This window comes from Fonsecaea monophora (assembly GCF_001642475.1).
Source record: "Fonsecaea monophora strain CBS 269.37 chromosome Unknown Scaff65, whole genome shotgun sequence".
NCBI lineage: Eukaryota > Fungi > Ascomycota > Eurotiomycetes > Chaetothyriales > Herpotrichiellaceae > Fonsecaea > Fonsecaea monophora.
Window position 1 is genome coordinate 76073 of NW_019173996.1, and position 12724 is coordinate 88796.

The 12724-nt window shown below is 52.5% G+C and overlaps 5 protein-coding genes across 5 annotated transcripts; 2 read left to right on the forward strand and 3 right to left on the reverse strand.

Moving 5' to 3' along the window:
* Nucleotides 1-36: 36 nt before the first annotated feature.
* AYO21_07942 (hypothetical protein) lies at nucleotides 37-2026 on the reverse strand (the record flags this gene model as incomplete). The annotated part of the gene is made up of 3 exons (XM_022657894.1): nucleotides 37-439; nucleotides 520-1724; nucleotides 1895-2026. 3 exons carry the CDS (start codon nucleotides 2024-2026, stop codon nucleotides 37-39), a joined length of 1740 nt encoding a protein of 579 aa, XP_022509788.1.
* A 953-nt stretch (nucleotides 2027-2979) lies between these two features.
* AYO21_07943 (hypothetical protein) lies at nucleotides 2980-4766 on the forward strand (the record flags this gene model as incomplete). Its single annotated transcript, XM_022657895.1, has 4 exons — nucleotides 2980-3288; nucleotides 3346-3944; nucleotides 4033-4456; nucleotides 4560-4766. The coding sequence occupies 4 exons, from the start codon at nucleotides 2980-2982 to the stop codon at nucleotides 4764-4766; spliced, it is 1539 nt and encodes a 512-aa protein (XP_022509789.1).
* A 1302-nt stretch (nucleotides 4767-6068) lies between these two features.
* On the reverse strand, nucleotides 6069-7734 carry AYO21_07944 (hypothetical protein; the record flags this gene model as incomplete). Its single annotated transcript, XM_022657896.1, has 2 exons — nucleotides 6069-6254; nucleotides 6355-7734. The coding sequence occupies 2 exons, from the start codon at nucleotides 7732-7734 to the stop codon at nucleotides 6069-6071; spliced, it is 1566 nt and encodes a 521-aa protein (XP_022509790.1).
* A 1161-nt stretch (nucleotides 7735-8895) lies between these two features.
* AYO21_07945 (hypothetical protein) lies at nucleotides 8896-9665 on the reverse strand (the record flags this gene model as incomplete). The annotated part of the gene is made up of 2 exons (XM_022657897.1): nucleotides 8896-9200; nucleotides 9266-9665. The coding sequence occupies 2 exons, from the start codon at nucleotides 9663-9665 to the stop codon at nucleotides 8896-8898; spliced, it is 705 nt and encodes a 234-aa protein (XP_022509791.1).
* Nucleotides 9666-9956: 291 nt separating this feature from the next.
* On the forward strand, nucleotides 9957-10610 carry AYO21_07946 (hypothetical protein; the record flags this gene model as incomplete). The annotated part of the gene is made up of 1 exon (XM_022657898.1): nucleotides 9957-10610. The coding sequence occupies one exon, from the start codon at nucleotides 9957-9959 to the stop codon at nucleotides 10608-10610; it is 654 nt and encodes a 217-aa protein (XP_022509792.1).
* Nucleotides 10611-12724: the final 2114 nt, after the last annotated feature.

The window sequence follows — 12724 nt, forward strand, 5'->3', positions numbered from 1 at the left end:
ACCCTTTCCCCCCCAAGACCACAGACGGAGATGCCCTTAGTGGAACTTGTTCTTTTCGGCGTTGACGTCGTTCTCGAGGAAAACCTCAATCTTGGGCGTCATCTTGGCCGTAATGTCCTCCAAGAACAGAGCCGAGATCACTCCCACACCACCAAAAGCGATCGAGGTCAAGGCAACCGTCTGAGTGGCTTTCACGTAGCTCTCTGTGAATGCGCTCCCGGCTGCTGCAATAATGGCGGTCGTGGCGCCCTGGATCTTTGCCAAGGCATCGGCACCGAGAGGCAGCGCGCTCAGGACTTGCTGTGCTACAGCTTGCGAGGCTCCGGCGGCTTCAGCAGCGGGGATGACCCGCTTGACAGCCTCGCTGGTAAGGGTGTTGTTCAAGATGGTGGAGAAAACCGTGGTGGCGATCAGGGCTCCGGCGTAACGAGTCACGGCACTGAATAGAAGTATATCGTTAGTCGGAGACGCAACAGAGGGGGGGGGAACTGTGATCGGGATGGGAGAATTGATGCTTACGCAAGACCTCCAGCGATACCGAGATCGACCTGCTCGGCGCCGAATTGGATGTATGCAATGCCGAGATATGCTGCCCAGGAGTAGGTGATGCCAGAACAGGCACAAATGAAGATGAGAGGTGCAACACGGCCTGGGCGGCCCAGGGCAAAGAGTCCACCGAACAGGGTCATCAGTGTGAAGGCTATTACCATCTGCCATTTCCAGTGCTTGATGCGGCCCCCTAATATCGCCAGGCCCATGGAGCCGACGGTGATGCCCAGACCTTGGACCATAGCCAGCTTCATGCCGTGGGAAATCGGATCCGTGGGTTTGGTGAAGAAGACGCTCACCATGGTACCCCATAAGATATTGGGCCCAAGGTAGAACATACCGCTGGAGATACCACAGATGAATGGCGCGGTGAATGCGCGGCCACGATTTCGGCTGAAGATACGTGATGGGGTGAGAGGTTGCTTGAGGGGCGCCCAGGTCTCCCAGCAGCCAAATATCACCAGCAAGACAAATCCGCTGACGAGGGTGCCCACGATCTTGGGGTCCGACTTGTCGGCGATGTATGAGGTGTCGACAATGCCGACCATAATGAGGGTGATGGACAAGATGAACAGGGCGATCCCGACGTAGTCGAGTTGGCGAAGTGCTTGGTGCCAGGGAATACCGCGCGGATGGGCAGGCGGAAAGTAGAGGAAAGCGAGCATCAAGCCGGTTACAGCGTTGGCGATGGCATTGGGATAGAACAGCCACCTCCAACCCTCACCGTTCTCCCCGCCGTTGTTCACTGCAAATTTACCGGCGACCGGCCCAACGACCAGACAAAAGTATGCAAACGCTTCGGAGAGAACGACACCCAGTGGCCGCCATTTGAGGGGCAGGAGCTCCGGGAGGGCGAAACAGGCCATCTGACAACAACCAGTGCCGAATCCGCCAATAGTCATGCCGGCGATGAAGTGGTTAGAAGTCTTTGCAGCGCCTGTGAGGACACCACTGATCACCATGCACAAGTTACCGAACAAGATGAAGTAGCGCCGTCCGAAGAGATCACTGTTGGCGCCGCAAATCATCGAAGCCACGATGGCGGCCACGGAGAAGGCCGAGAGGAACCAGGTGCTCTGGCCTGCGTCGGCATGCAGTTTGGCAGAAACCTGGGCTGAAACCGTTCCCACGGTGGGAAGCAGCCATATGGAAAGACCGGAGGAAGCTGAAAGAGCCTATACGAGGAGACAGAAGATCTCGTCAGCGTCTGGTCTTCTATATCATCCGTTTCTCCCCGTTCAAACATGTCTTTTTGCCGCCAGGCTGTTACCACCTTCGGCATGACCGAGGATCTCGACTGAGAGAACAGAGAATGGTGACGAGACAGGAAAGGATTTGTCCTTACAAACACCACGAGCCAGGTCTTGGGTGTGACGGAGTCATTGGTCATTGGTCTTTCGGATACAGGCACAGCAGATAGTTCGTGGGATTCTGCAGCCTCGACCTGGATTGCCGGGCTCGTAGGAGGCTTCTCCATCCTTGCTGTTGAAGATTTGTAGAGGTGAAGAGGGAGAAGACTTGAATAGATGGTGACAATGGGGGAAGAGGGTTGATGCGGGAGGAGTCACCTCGTCTGTTCGTCTCAACAGGTCCCCCGAGCAGTCCTTATGTGAAGCTCAAAAACGTGGTTACTCTCGGGAGAGGGCGCGGAATCGACTTATTTGGACTTCGGAGACGAAGCCTCTCTCCATACGGAGTACTCCAGACTCCATCCCCTGCCGAGAGTTGTGGGGATAACAGGGATTTCCGCACAAACCAAAGCCATCCTTATTCCGAGCCTTTGGATCCCGCTCTAATTCCGAGACCCTAGCTGCCTAGTTGCGTCGACTAGGTTGGTTCCTGTCCCTACCACGTGCTTCCCCAGAAGGCTGGTAGCGAGGCGTGGCGTGGGGGTAAACTGAGTACCTCGTACTCCGTACCTATTATCCGCTAGTCTTGAGAGCGTCAAGGGAAATAGTAAGCAGGCTGGCAGGTACCGGGAAGGTTTGTCGTGCTCCTTGCAGATTCACCAATTCTACATCCCTACATTTATCATGTGGATGATTATCAGCATTGCCTTGTTGTATGTTGCGGCATGAACACCAGATCAATCAGCAGCGACAGTTAAAAATATTCCCTTATCTACTCCTCATTCTTCCTAACAATCTGCGAAATGTAAGCATTGGAGGCGCCATCGTCAGCCTGACCAAACCACATGTAAAAAAAAAAAGTACAAAGACAACCATTTCTACACTAGAGTAATGGCCAGGCGAGTCACTGCGTGTCAGACACAAATGACCGGACTCCCCTACTGGAATTCCGAGCACAGACTATTCCGCTATCCTTGTCCGGAACATGTGAATATGGCGACATAATACCCTCTGAAGAAAAAGAAACCCTGGCCACCATCAGTGCATCTTGCAGAGGACTTGACCAAGGTGAAAAACCAACATGTATTTGCTCCAACATGTGTCGCAGCATCCGGTCTTGTATCCATGTGTTGGAGCCCTCCTCGTTCTGGTCGTCAGTCTCTTGGCCACTCGCTACCGCCGAGGTCTGCGACAAGTGCCAGGGCCGTTCTGTGCGAGTTTCACGGGTTTCTGGAAATCTTACGTGTCGTGGGTAGGCAACTATGAAAAGGTGATTCGAGAATTGCACAACCGCCATGGCCCATATGTTCGCATTGGACCGAACACCGTGTCGATCGGAGATCCGAACGCCCTCGCTGTCATCTATGGCATCAACAAAGGGTATAACAAGGTAGGATCGACTGGTTTAGGCGCTGGGGGTGTTTCCTTTCATTGAAACTTTGGACAGACTGAGCTCCTTCGAACAAACATGATGGTGTACAAGGGTCAGCGCCTGCCAAACCTCTTCGCCATCAGCAACGAAGCTGAGCATGCGGCCTTGAAGCGGCCTGTCGCGCACGCGTATTCAAACTCGGCACTTACCGACCTCGAAGACTACATCGACAAGTGCAACGACATCCTCGTACGTCGGCTGGACGAAGTATCCCGGCATGGCGAGCAGCCAGTCAACATGGCCAATTGGCTCCAGTACTACGCCTTCGATGTCGTTGGAGAAATCACCTTCTCAAAGCCCTTTGGATTCATGGAGCAAGGGTCCGATATCGAGCACATATTGGACAACATCCATGACTCTATGGTATACAACTCACTGGTCGGCCATATACCTGGTCTCCATGAGCTCCTGCGAGGCAACCCGCTGCTCAAGTATATAATGCCCAATTCAAAACGTTCCGACTACATCACGGACTTCACCCTCAAGCGAATCAGCGAGCGTGAGACGGCTGATGTCAAGAGACAAGACCTGATGGGGAGGCTCTTCGCGGTGCAACATCAAGACCCCTCGAAGATGCCCCTGGAGCACATTCTGTCTCATACAACTACGAACGTGTAAGTAAGACTTTCAGAGAGTCTCTTGATCCTTCCTTCCCCCTTTTCCTCGCCTGATCGACTCAGGTCTAAAAGTGAGATGTGCCAGTTTCGCCGGAAGCGACACGACAGCCATTGCCCTCCGTGCTCTAGTATATTACCTATGCCGGAACCCTGCCGTTTATGAAAAACTAGAGAAGGAGGTCCAAACCGCCGAATCCAACGGCGAGCTGAGCCGGATCGCCACCTTTGCCGAAACCCAACGGCTGCCTTACTTCCAAGCCTTTCTCAAGGAAGTCATGCGGTGCTTCCCGCCCACCGGCATCATCCTGGAACGTCGCGTGCCCGCCGCTGGGTTGGACTTGGACGGAGGCCGGATCCATCTGCCTGGCGGGACGATCGTGGGAATCAGCGCGTGGGTGATTCACTATGACAAAGACATTTTTGGCGCTGATGCAGAGGACTTCCGTCCGGAGAGGTGGTTGGAAGCATCGGCTGAGCAGAGAAAGCGGATGGAAAAATTCTGGTTCACGGTATGTTTTTTTTTCTCCCCCCCTCTCCTCCCCCCTGCCCTTGGAAAGCGACATCCGAACATGGCTCTGTTTGCTTGTTACTAACGCCCAACCCAAACTCCAGTTCGGCTCAGGGTCGAGAACGTGCATCGGCAAAAACGTGGCCCTCATGGAGATGAACAAGGTATTCCTCCATCTGATACGCAATTTCCGCGTCGCGCTGGCAGACCCCGAGATAGGATGGACCACGCACACCACCACCGTGGTCAAGCAGTCGAATTTGATCTGTAGATTGACACCAAAGGCTCATCTCTTGCCGGCCGAGCCGTGAAGCTTGTCGGCCAGAGGATGTAAGTATTCGTGTGGAAGAGACGGGGCTTTTTGGGGAGCAGCGGCATTTCCTTTCAGCGACCTCTGATATCTGGACATTGAGGACTATCTTCCGTAGGACGTCGGGATGGTTCGTGTATCTTAAATCCCTTTGTGCAAAGACAAAGCTATGAGCAATCACAAGGACAAAATCAACCCACCAAGACGCGAGTGATGGCAGAAGAGCCCGCCGTATCATCTACCATGTGCGTAGAAATCTGATCGATGGCTTCTCAAGATGGCATTGTGTACCTCGTGGATGGAGAAGTTAATCGATGGTGCGCGATACTCCTCACCCATAACGAAAACGAGAGCATGGGTTATTATACATCGATTCGTCCCAAAACACGAGACGGATAGAATTTTGTGCAAAGTGAATGCGACAAAGGTAAACAGTGAACAAACAGTCTTGGATGAGGCAAGCTAGTCGCGGAGGTGGAGGAGGGAAATCGACAGTTGCTCTGGTCAGCCTATCAGCCCTTGAAGGCAAGAGTACCCTGTCCATCGTCGTTTGCTTCTGTCTATCTTCTGAATGCCCTCTTGAGCGCAAGTAGAAGGCGACCATATCCAATTCTTGACACATGTTGATGTTTTCATGATACCATCCATCCATCGCAAACACGGGTCGTTGGACACAACCTTTCCTGACCCGTCTGCAGTATGTGCCATTTGATATCCAGTAGCGATGGAATCGAGGTGATTTCGATTCGGCATTCTGTGACGAGGCCCAATCTATCCAAAACCATCTGGCCACATATCTTTTGCCCGAACAAACTTGTTTTCTCAGCCCTCCGCCTCTCGCCGCTACCAATCATCCACTCTTCAGGACAACCCTGTCTGTCGGAGCCTGTGAAGATGTGTCCTCCAGAACAAGAATACTTCTGTTGGGCTCCTGTGGGTGGACCAAGGAAAGGACGATGCCTGTGAAATGGTCCTCTTCCAAAACTGCGATTAGGCACGATGCGCATTGCAGGAGCTACTCTCGACAAATGGCTGATGCGCGTCCATTGCCGCAAATCTAAGTGCTAGACCCTGGGACTTCGGGGCGGGATTTCGGATTCGCTAGAATCCCAGCAACGAATCGATTATGTCTCGGTCGAGCGTGAATATTCTAGTCACCATCGGACTGTGCGATAATGCTGCATTCTAGGGAATTCGAGTTTTGATCATGGAGACTGCGGCTAACCCACTTTTGTCCGCGCGTATCACTGAGTGACAAACCGACGGACAAAGAGGCGAATCGAGTCGTAGCAGGGGAGACAGATCAGCCTGTAAAGAAGACTTTCTCCAGTTTCCTGGCAAAGTTGACGCAGGGCGTGTCGACGGCTCGGAGGAAGACATCCGCCGACCAAATGACGGCCAAGACAACAATGATCGAAGACTTGAGGAACTCGAATTCGAACCGTCTCATTATCTCCGGGGTTTCGACTTCCGGGGTTCGAGGGAGAATCTGGTGAGTTTATCAAAAGATTAGTTTAGGAATCATTCCACATTGAGGTATAAAGTCCGTTGCATTTTGGGGGGAAGGGAGGGATGAATTATTTCCGTACCATGTAGCCCAGCGTGTGGATGACAGGACCGTGCATGAGATAGAGGGGAAAGCTGATCTTTCCGAGATACTGAATCGGACTCCAGCAAAAAGCCTTGTTGCGCCAAAACCCCAGGCGGGATGACGACCAGACGATCATGGCTGCGCCGATGTTGGGCCAAAATCGATGCTTTTGCGTAAAGTTGACGGGGATGAGGCTGGTCAGGGTGAGGTACCCCGGGGTGACGTGAGCGTCGATGTCCGGAAAGGAGAGCAGGAAAAGCGAGACGCAGAAGGTCGACCAATATAGGATCTTGGATGATAATCTCGTTTTCGCAGGCGGTGGGCTGTTTGCGACTGACGGCAGCTCAGACACCTTGGGAACCGTCCAAATGATATCCAGCTCGGCAATCACCATTCCCGCCCAAAATGGACACATATCCCATCGGTCCCAGGAGGTACCCCACACAAGCAGCGCCGCAAGCGTCGACAGCCTCAGCCGCGAGGACATCCTAGCCACCATCATTTGTGTCAGAAATAAGGCCATGCTGCATCGGAACTCCACAGGGATGGTCCAGAGATGCCGATCAAGCTCAATGGAGCCAGCGAATATGTTCCAGTTGAAGACATCCACAAAGATGAGGAGCTGCACCAAGTAATCGGTGAACTGCAGCCACGGGGTAGGCTGAGTATAGCAGTGGCTCTCCCGAATCATGCGCATTTGGTTGGAAAACCCTTCGGTGAGTTTGTACAGATTGAGCTGGGCGAGACAGATGACGAGGAATGTCGAAGCGAAGCAGGGAAGAAACAACCGCAACCCGCGTCGAAAGATGGACGATGTCATGGTCGTCATCAACTGATCTTGCTGCTGAGACCGCATCTGTTTCAAGGGCTTGTAGCTGAGCGCGTAGCCCGAAATGACGAAGAAGATGGCCACCATGGGAGGGCCAGAATAGAGAAGACGGACAATAGGTAAGCGCAGATATTCCCGGAAGACAGATATTGGCTGATGTTCGGGGTCCGTAACGGCGCCCCATGCGTGAGCAATGTCAAAGGTGCCATATGTGAGGTGACAGATGAAGACCACAAACGCAGCAAGCCCGCGCATGCCATCGAGAAACGCCGTTGGAGCGACTTTGTCTGGTTTGGCCTGGTCATTATGGATGCGGCGCTGGAGAAAACTCGGGATCAAGAGGTTGAATAGTTGACCAGCGAGTTTGATAAGGAATTTGACCGACAAGCACAAGGTGACTTTGGGGATTTGGCGAGAAGGACCGATGCCCATCCAAGGGCTCGCGTTGGGGTTCTGTGCATTGTGGTCGAAGTCGTGCTTTTCCTTCAGGAGTTCAACCTCAGATCCATCCGAACTGGTTCGCGAGGAGCCAGTCCTCGACGAGCTCATGATTTGCCGGCGGAGTGGGTAGCTACATCAAGCAAAGAGATCGCAAGAGGGGACACCTCAAGCAGTGACACGTTCACAGTGAACAAGATCCCGTTGTAAGGTGAATTACGGGGTGAGGGAGGGTATGGAGTAACAAGAAGGGAAAGGAAAACAGAAACGTCAACGAGGCGCTTTACAGCCCAGAAATCACCCGCAAACGCCAAACACGGGGGAGTAGCTCAACATCGACACTATTTTTGATTTTTTTTCAGGGATGGGGGCCAGTCCATCACCCCATCAGTCCACCAGGTCCATCAGAGAGCCTCTGTCAATCCATCAAATCACTCCTGTACAACTGTCTGTGTTTCGCTTGGCGGATCATCCTTCTCCACAAATTGCCCACAAAAATCACGCGTATGAGGCCAATCCCCCTTTAGCTTCTGCACCGTCTTCTGAGACATGATCCTCCCACTCCGCGAACACTGGGCAACGTGTTTGGTACAAGGAAATAAGGAATCAGCCGTGGCGCGTAGTATCATCAGTATGAATGGAGTACGCAGAATGAAGCGTTGGGGTTCGAGGATTCTGAATTGTCTTTGCGCATATCTTCTCCGAAATCCCGACACGAAACGAAAGGGGAAAAGGATGAACGGCGTGGCGCTGGGCAAAAAAAAGGAGGTGGCGTTTCTGGGGTCGCTTGTGCCAGATTATGGGTGGATTCTGCTAGGTCTGGGCCATGCCTAGGGCTTTGAGCCGAGGACTGAAAGGGAACATGGACTGAAGCAGCGATATTACCTGTTCACTAACAAGGATTTAACGAGAGGATACGAGAAAGTACATGAATGGATTGGTGAATGAACCCTGAGGTCTCGTTTGCCCTGACGAGGCTTCTGCCTGCGCCTTAATTTGGGCAGGTTTCCCGAATCGCTCAAAATAGAATCAGCAAAAGTCCCCTTGACAGACGCCAACCTTTCCCTATCGTGTCTCCCTATGTACAAGCCCGTTGCTTGACATCTCTGTACTGTTTCGAGTACACATACAGCTGTTTTGCAGGTCCATCCCGAAATGCGTGCATCAGTTTCCCCGAGACCCATAATGGACATGTATTTCCGTTCAAGGAAGTGCAAACCCGGCGGACCACGGAAGACTCGCTCCGCTCTACACTTCAAGTGTCGTTCACCGTCAAACCCTGTGTCCGACCTGCTCGATGATGTCGGTCTCAACGATGGGCCCGTTGTATCTCCCTCTAAGGTAGCCGAAATAGCTAACAACACCAACGATCATGGTTCCACCCCATAACAAGCAGGACCAGTTCATGGTTTCGAGGGTCAAATCGGTCCTTACAGATGGGAAGAAACTAAAGGTCATGACGATAGCAATCCACAACAGCCCAAAAATGTTACAAAAGATGCCCAAGCGCCGTCCCAATGTCCAGGGGCCATAGTGTATGGACGAGGGATGGTATATCTTCTTGTGCAGGATAAGGACTAGTTCGTCGTTAGTATCGAGCAGCCGAGATCAAAGACTACTGAACGGCCACCGGAACACTTACTAATTGGTAGAGTATAACTGCCGAGATAGCCAGACACGACCAAAGAGGCAACAGCGTTAAAGGCGGCGGATGATCCGTTGTTGATCAATCCCAACAGCAAGGTGATGAGAACAGAGAGTGCGACCGAATACAACGGGAGCTTCGTCCGGGGATTGACCTGCGAGATGAATCGGGATCCGGGAAGACCATTGTCACAGACAAAAGCCCACGTCATTCGGGATGCCGCTGCTAAAACCTCTATGGTAGCAAAGATCATCAACGAGAGGACTATAGACGTCAGTGCAGTGGCTCCACCATTCGACTTAACAGCCTCCTTGAAGATTTCGATAAATGGGAATCCTGTGGGGGTTGAAAGTGCATTGTCGATGTCGCCGACATAGAACAGGATCGCGATCAGCATGGCAAAACCTATCAGCCCGTTGAGACCAATGGACGCCACTAAGGATTGAGGCACCACCGTTGAGGCAAAATCTCGACCTTGACCTTGCTGTTGGCCCTCTCGCCGAAAAATTCTTTACCGTATCCCAATACTGGTTACGGGCGGCGTGACGGCAGCGTGGGCGGTTGCTTCGATCCTCGCTTCCCCATCCATATCTGATTGCCACCAACAAATGCTTCACTCGGAGGGCTTTTGGGACGCCGTGGGAGTTATCGATATCCTTATCGACGCGACACTCATGGCAATCCCCATATGGCTCGTGTACAACGTCCAACTGCCATGGGAGAAGAAAACCGCCGTGTGCTTTGCCTTTTCCTTCCCACGCTAGCTATCGCTCGCACGATCTGGCGACTATGCGAAATACATCACTTCTTCGACCGCGGCGCTGATGTCACCTTCGAGAACTGGCTGCCGACGATCGCAACCTTGCTGGAGGTTTTCTTCAGCGTCTTCTCCGCGTGCGTCCTGCACTTGCGTCCTTTTATGGAATCCATCCAGGCAGGCTATCTTTCCGGCGTGATCCAGGAAGGCGACGGACGATTCGGCTATGGCAATGACAGCTATCTGATGGGCAAGATGTCGCAAAGTAACACCGGTTCAGTCACTCGAAGTCACGCCCTGAAAAGCGAGGTGCGGGTCGAGAGTCTCGACCTCCCACGCCAGGGAGCCACTATCGGACAGACGAACGATTCAGCAGGCCATGGAATTGGACAAGCTCTGACGAGTACCAGGCGTGTCGTGATGAATAAAGTCTCCGTGGGAAGGCCGGTAAGGGACTTTAGCCCAGAGAGACATCGCAGCGAGAGTACTACCTCGGAGGGGGGCAGGAGCCATGGCAGTGATGGGAGCAAGGCCATGATTATCAAGACCACGAAGGAATGGAGCGTGAGTTATCAGGACGTTTGAGCGGCACTGATCTCGGACTGAGCCTACCAGCTGTCTTTTTGCCATCGGCCTCGTTTCCTGGGTGCCTTTGAAGAGCACTGTGATCGAGTATATATACGTATATTGACATACTGTCGCTGGGTTGTGGAAGAACACGGGGACTTCAAGCCAGGTGAGCATGGAAAGTGGGACACATATGGCTGGGAAACACAAAGATACCAAAGGATTCTGTACGGCTAGGCTCCGGGGATACAAGAGATACATGCGCGAGCAGAACCATCGTGAAGAAACATGTCATTCATGTCTACTTTGTGCGAGGTACAACCCAGGCTTACCAAGGTGCCTCGTTCTAGTAGCTCCTTCAAGAGGGCTGCACGGATCATTCTATCCCGTGGGACTTTGTGAGCATGTTTCAAGAGACAAATGGCCGCTCGAATTACCACAAGGACTCCGAAGAGCTGGAATTGGATTGGTGAACGGCACAGAAGTGAGAAGTGACAGCAACGCACAGCAGTGCGATTGTGGTGATCTGCGCGCCCTATCGCGCGCCCTCCCTGGTGATATGTACAGTAGCCCGTGACGAGCACACTTCCATTTACTGTTATTCGTCCCCAGTAAGTACCGCCCCCAAACCGTCGCGGCCCGATGAGTTTGTCGGGGAAAGACATGCCGGTGGCTATTGCAGGCAGGGTACTCGTAGTAACTGGGACCCAAGTATGCAAGTCCTGAGAAGCAGGGAGGATCGATTAGGGCGGCGATGGCAAATGGCACATGGGAAATAATCGTTAGGTAGGCACGCAATTGGGGTTCTGGACCCTGCATCTCACCCCTATATCCAGGGGGTGCTGCAAATGTACCTCGCATGTGTTTCACATGTCTCGACCGGCGCGTATTTATACAAGTGGTTGTATCCCACCTATCCCAGCACGAATAGATCGACAAGAACAGAATCGTGTGCAAGAGTTTGTTCCTGCGCTCAAGGGGAGAAATGTCACAAGTCAACCCTCATGATTCTTTTTTTGCGAGCTTCAATACACAGAGAGCATGGGGTCTAGGGTTCATGCCTTGATTGCTGCCGAATTCGCACTTCACGGACTTTCGTGTGGTAGGGTAAGCCGCCACCGTGGGGGGATTGAGTGTGAATGATCATGGATAGGCTGGAGAAGGTCCTAGACAGTGAGAAGTCTAACGTATCAAACAAGTTCAGGAATATCTACGATCACCCTTCGCTACTGCGAAACTGGTTCATGCAAGGAACGTAGAATGTGAACTCCCGACCCCTTTCGAGGGCGCGGGATGTAAGGTACTCGGTACAGCACCATGTAACTAATCGAACTGTCTGTTCCATGCCGCTGATGAGACGCCAGATTAGGGGTCCTCTCAGCACCAGCACACACACTACCGCCGTCCTTTACTACATATTCCCAACTACCGAGTACAGACCCTGATCGGCCCGAAAGGGGAGCTGTTTTTGTACCTGGCATGCTTTCAGGCTTGTTATTCCTTTCTCCCGCTCGCAGAAGGGTATGCCTTAAATGCTCGGATACTTTGACAAAAGGGTCATGTTCTTGTCCGATGGCAAACACCGAGTATGTTCTCCTTGATTATCATACGCAATCAAAGCGGGCGACCGGATCTGAAGCCTGTGGCGTGATGACAAAGTCTCTCTCAGGTCACAGGCGCTACGGAAAATGCTAGGATATATCTTTGTAGCTCGAAAGTTGTTGTGTGGAAGCTTTTCTTGATAACTTCATGGAGGTGATGGGGATATGTCAGCAAGTGCCAACTCACGTTCAGCGGCCTGGATAACTTCGTATCAGTGACATTTTGGTAAGTACGAGTAAGAGCGAGCGCGAGGGGATACTCCGAAGCGATACTATCTGCGACGCGCGGTGCAGCGGCGAAAATCCAGCTTCGAACGCTCAGCTCCCAAATCTGCTCAGAGCTGTCACCCATGGATCTAACGAAAAAAAAAGGGCGCGTTTACCAAGTAGTGCACTGCACTGTACGAGTGGGGGGATAGTGCACACGCAGAAGAGGGAATGACCTGGTTGAGAGCATTGCGTGGGTGACCAATCATATTAGAGCACTTGTGCCGAAAGTAGTGAAGTGCAGTTTTCATGGAACCAATGAGA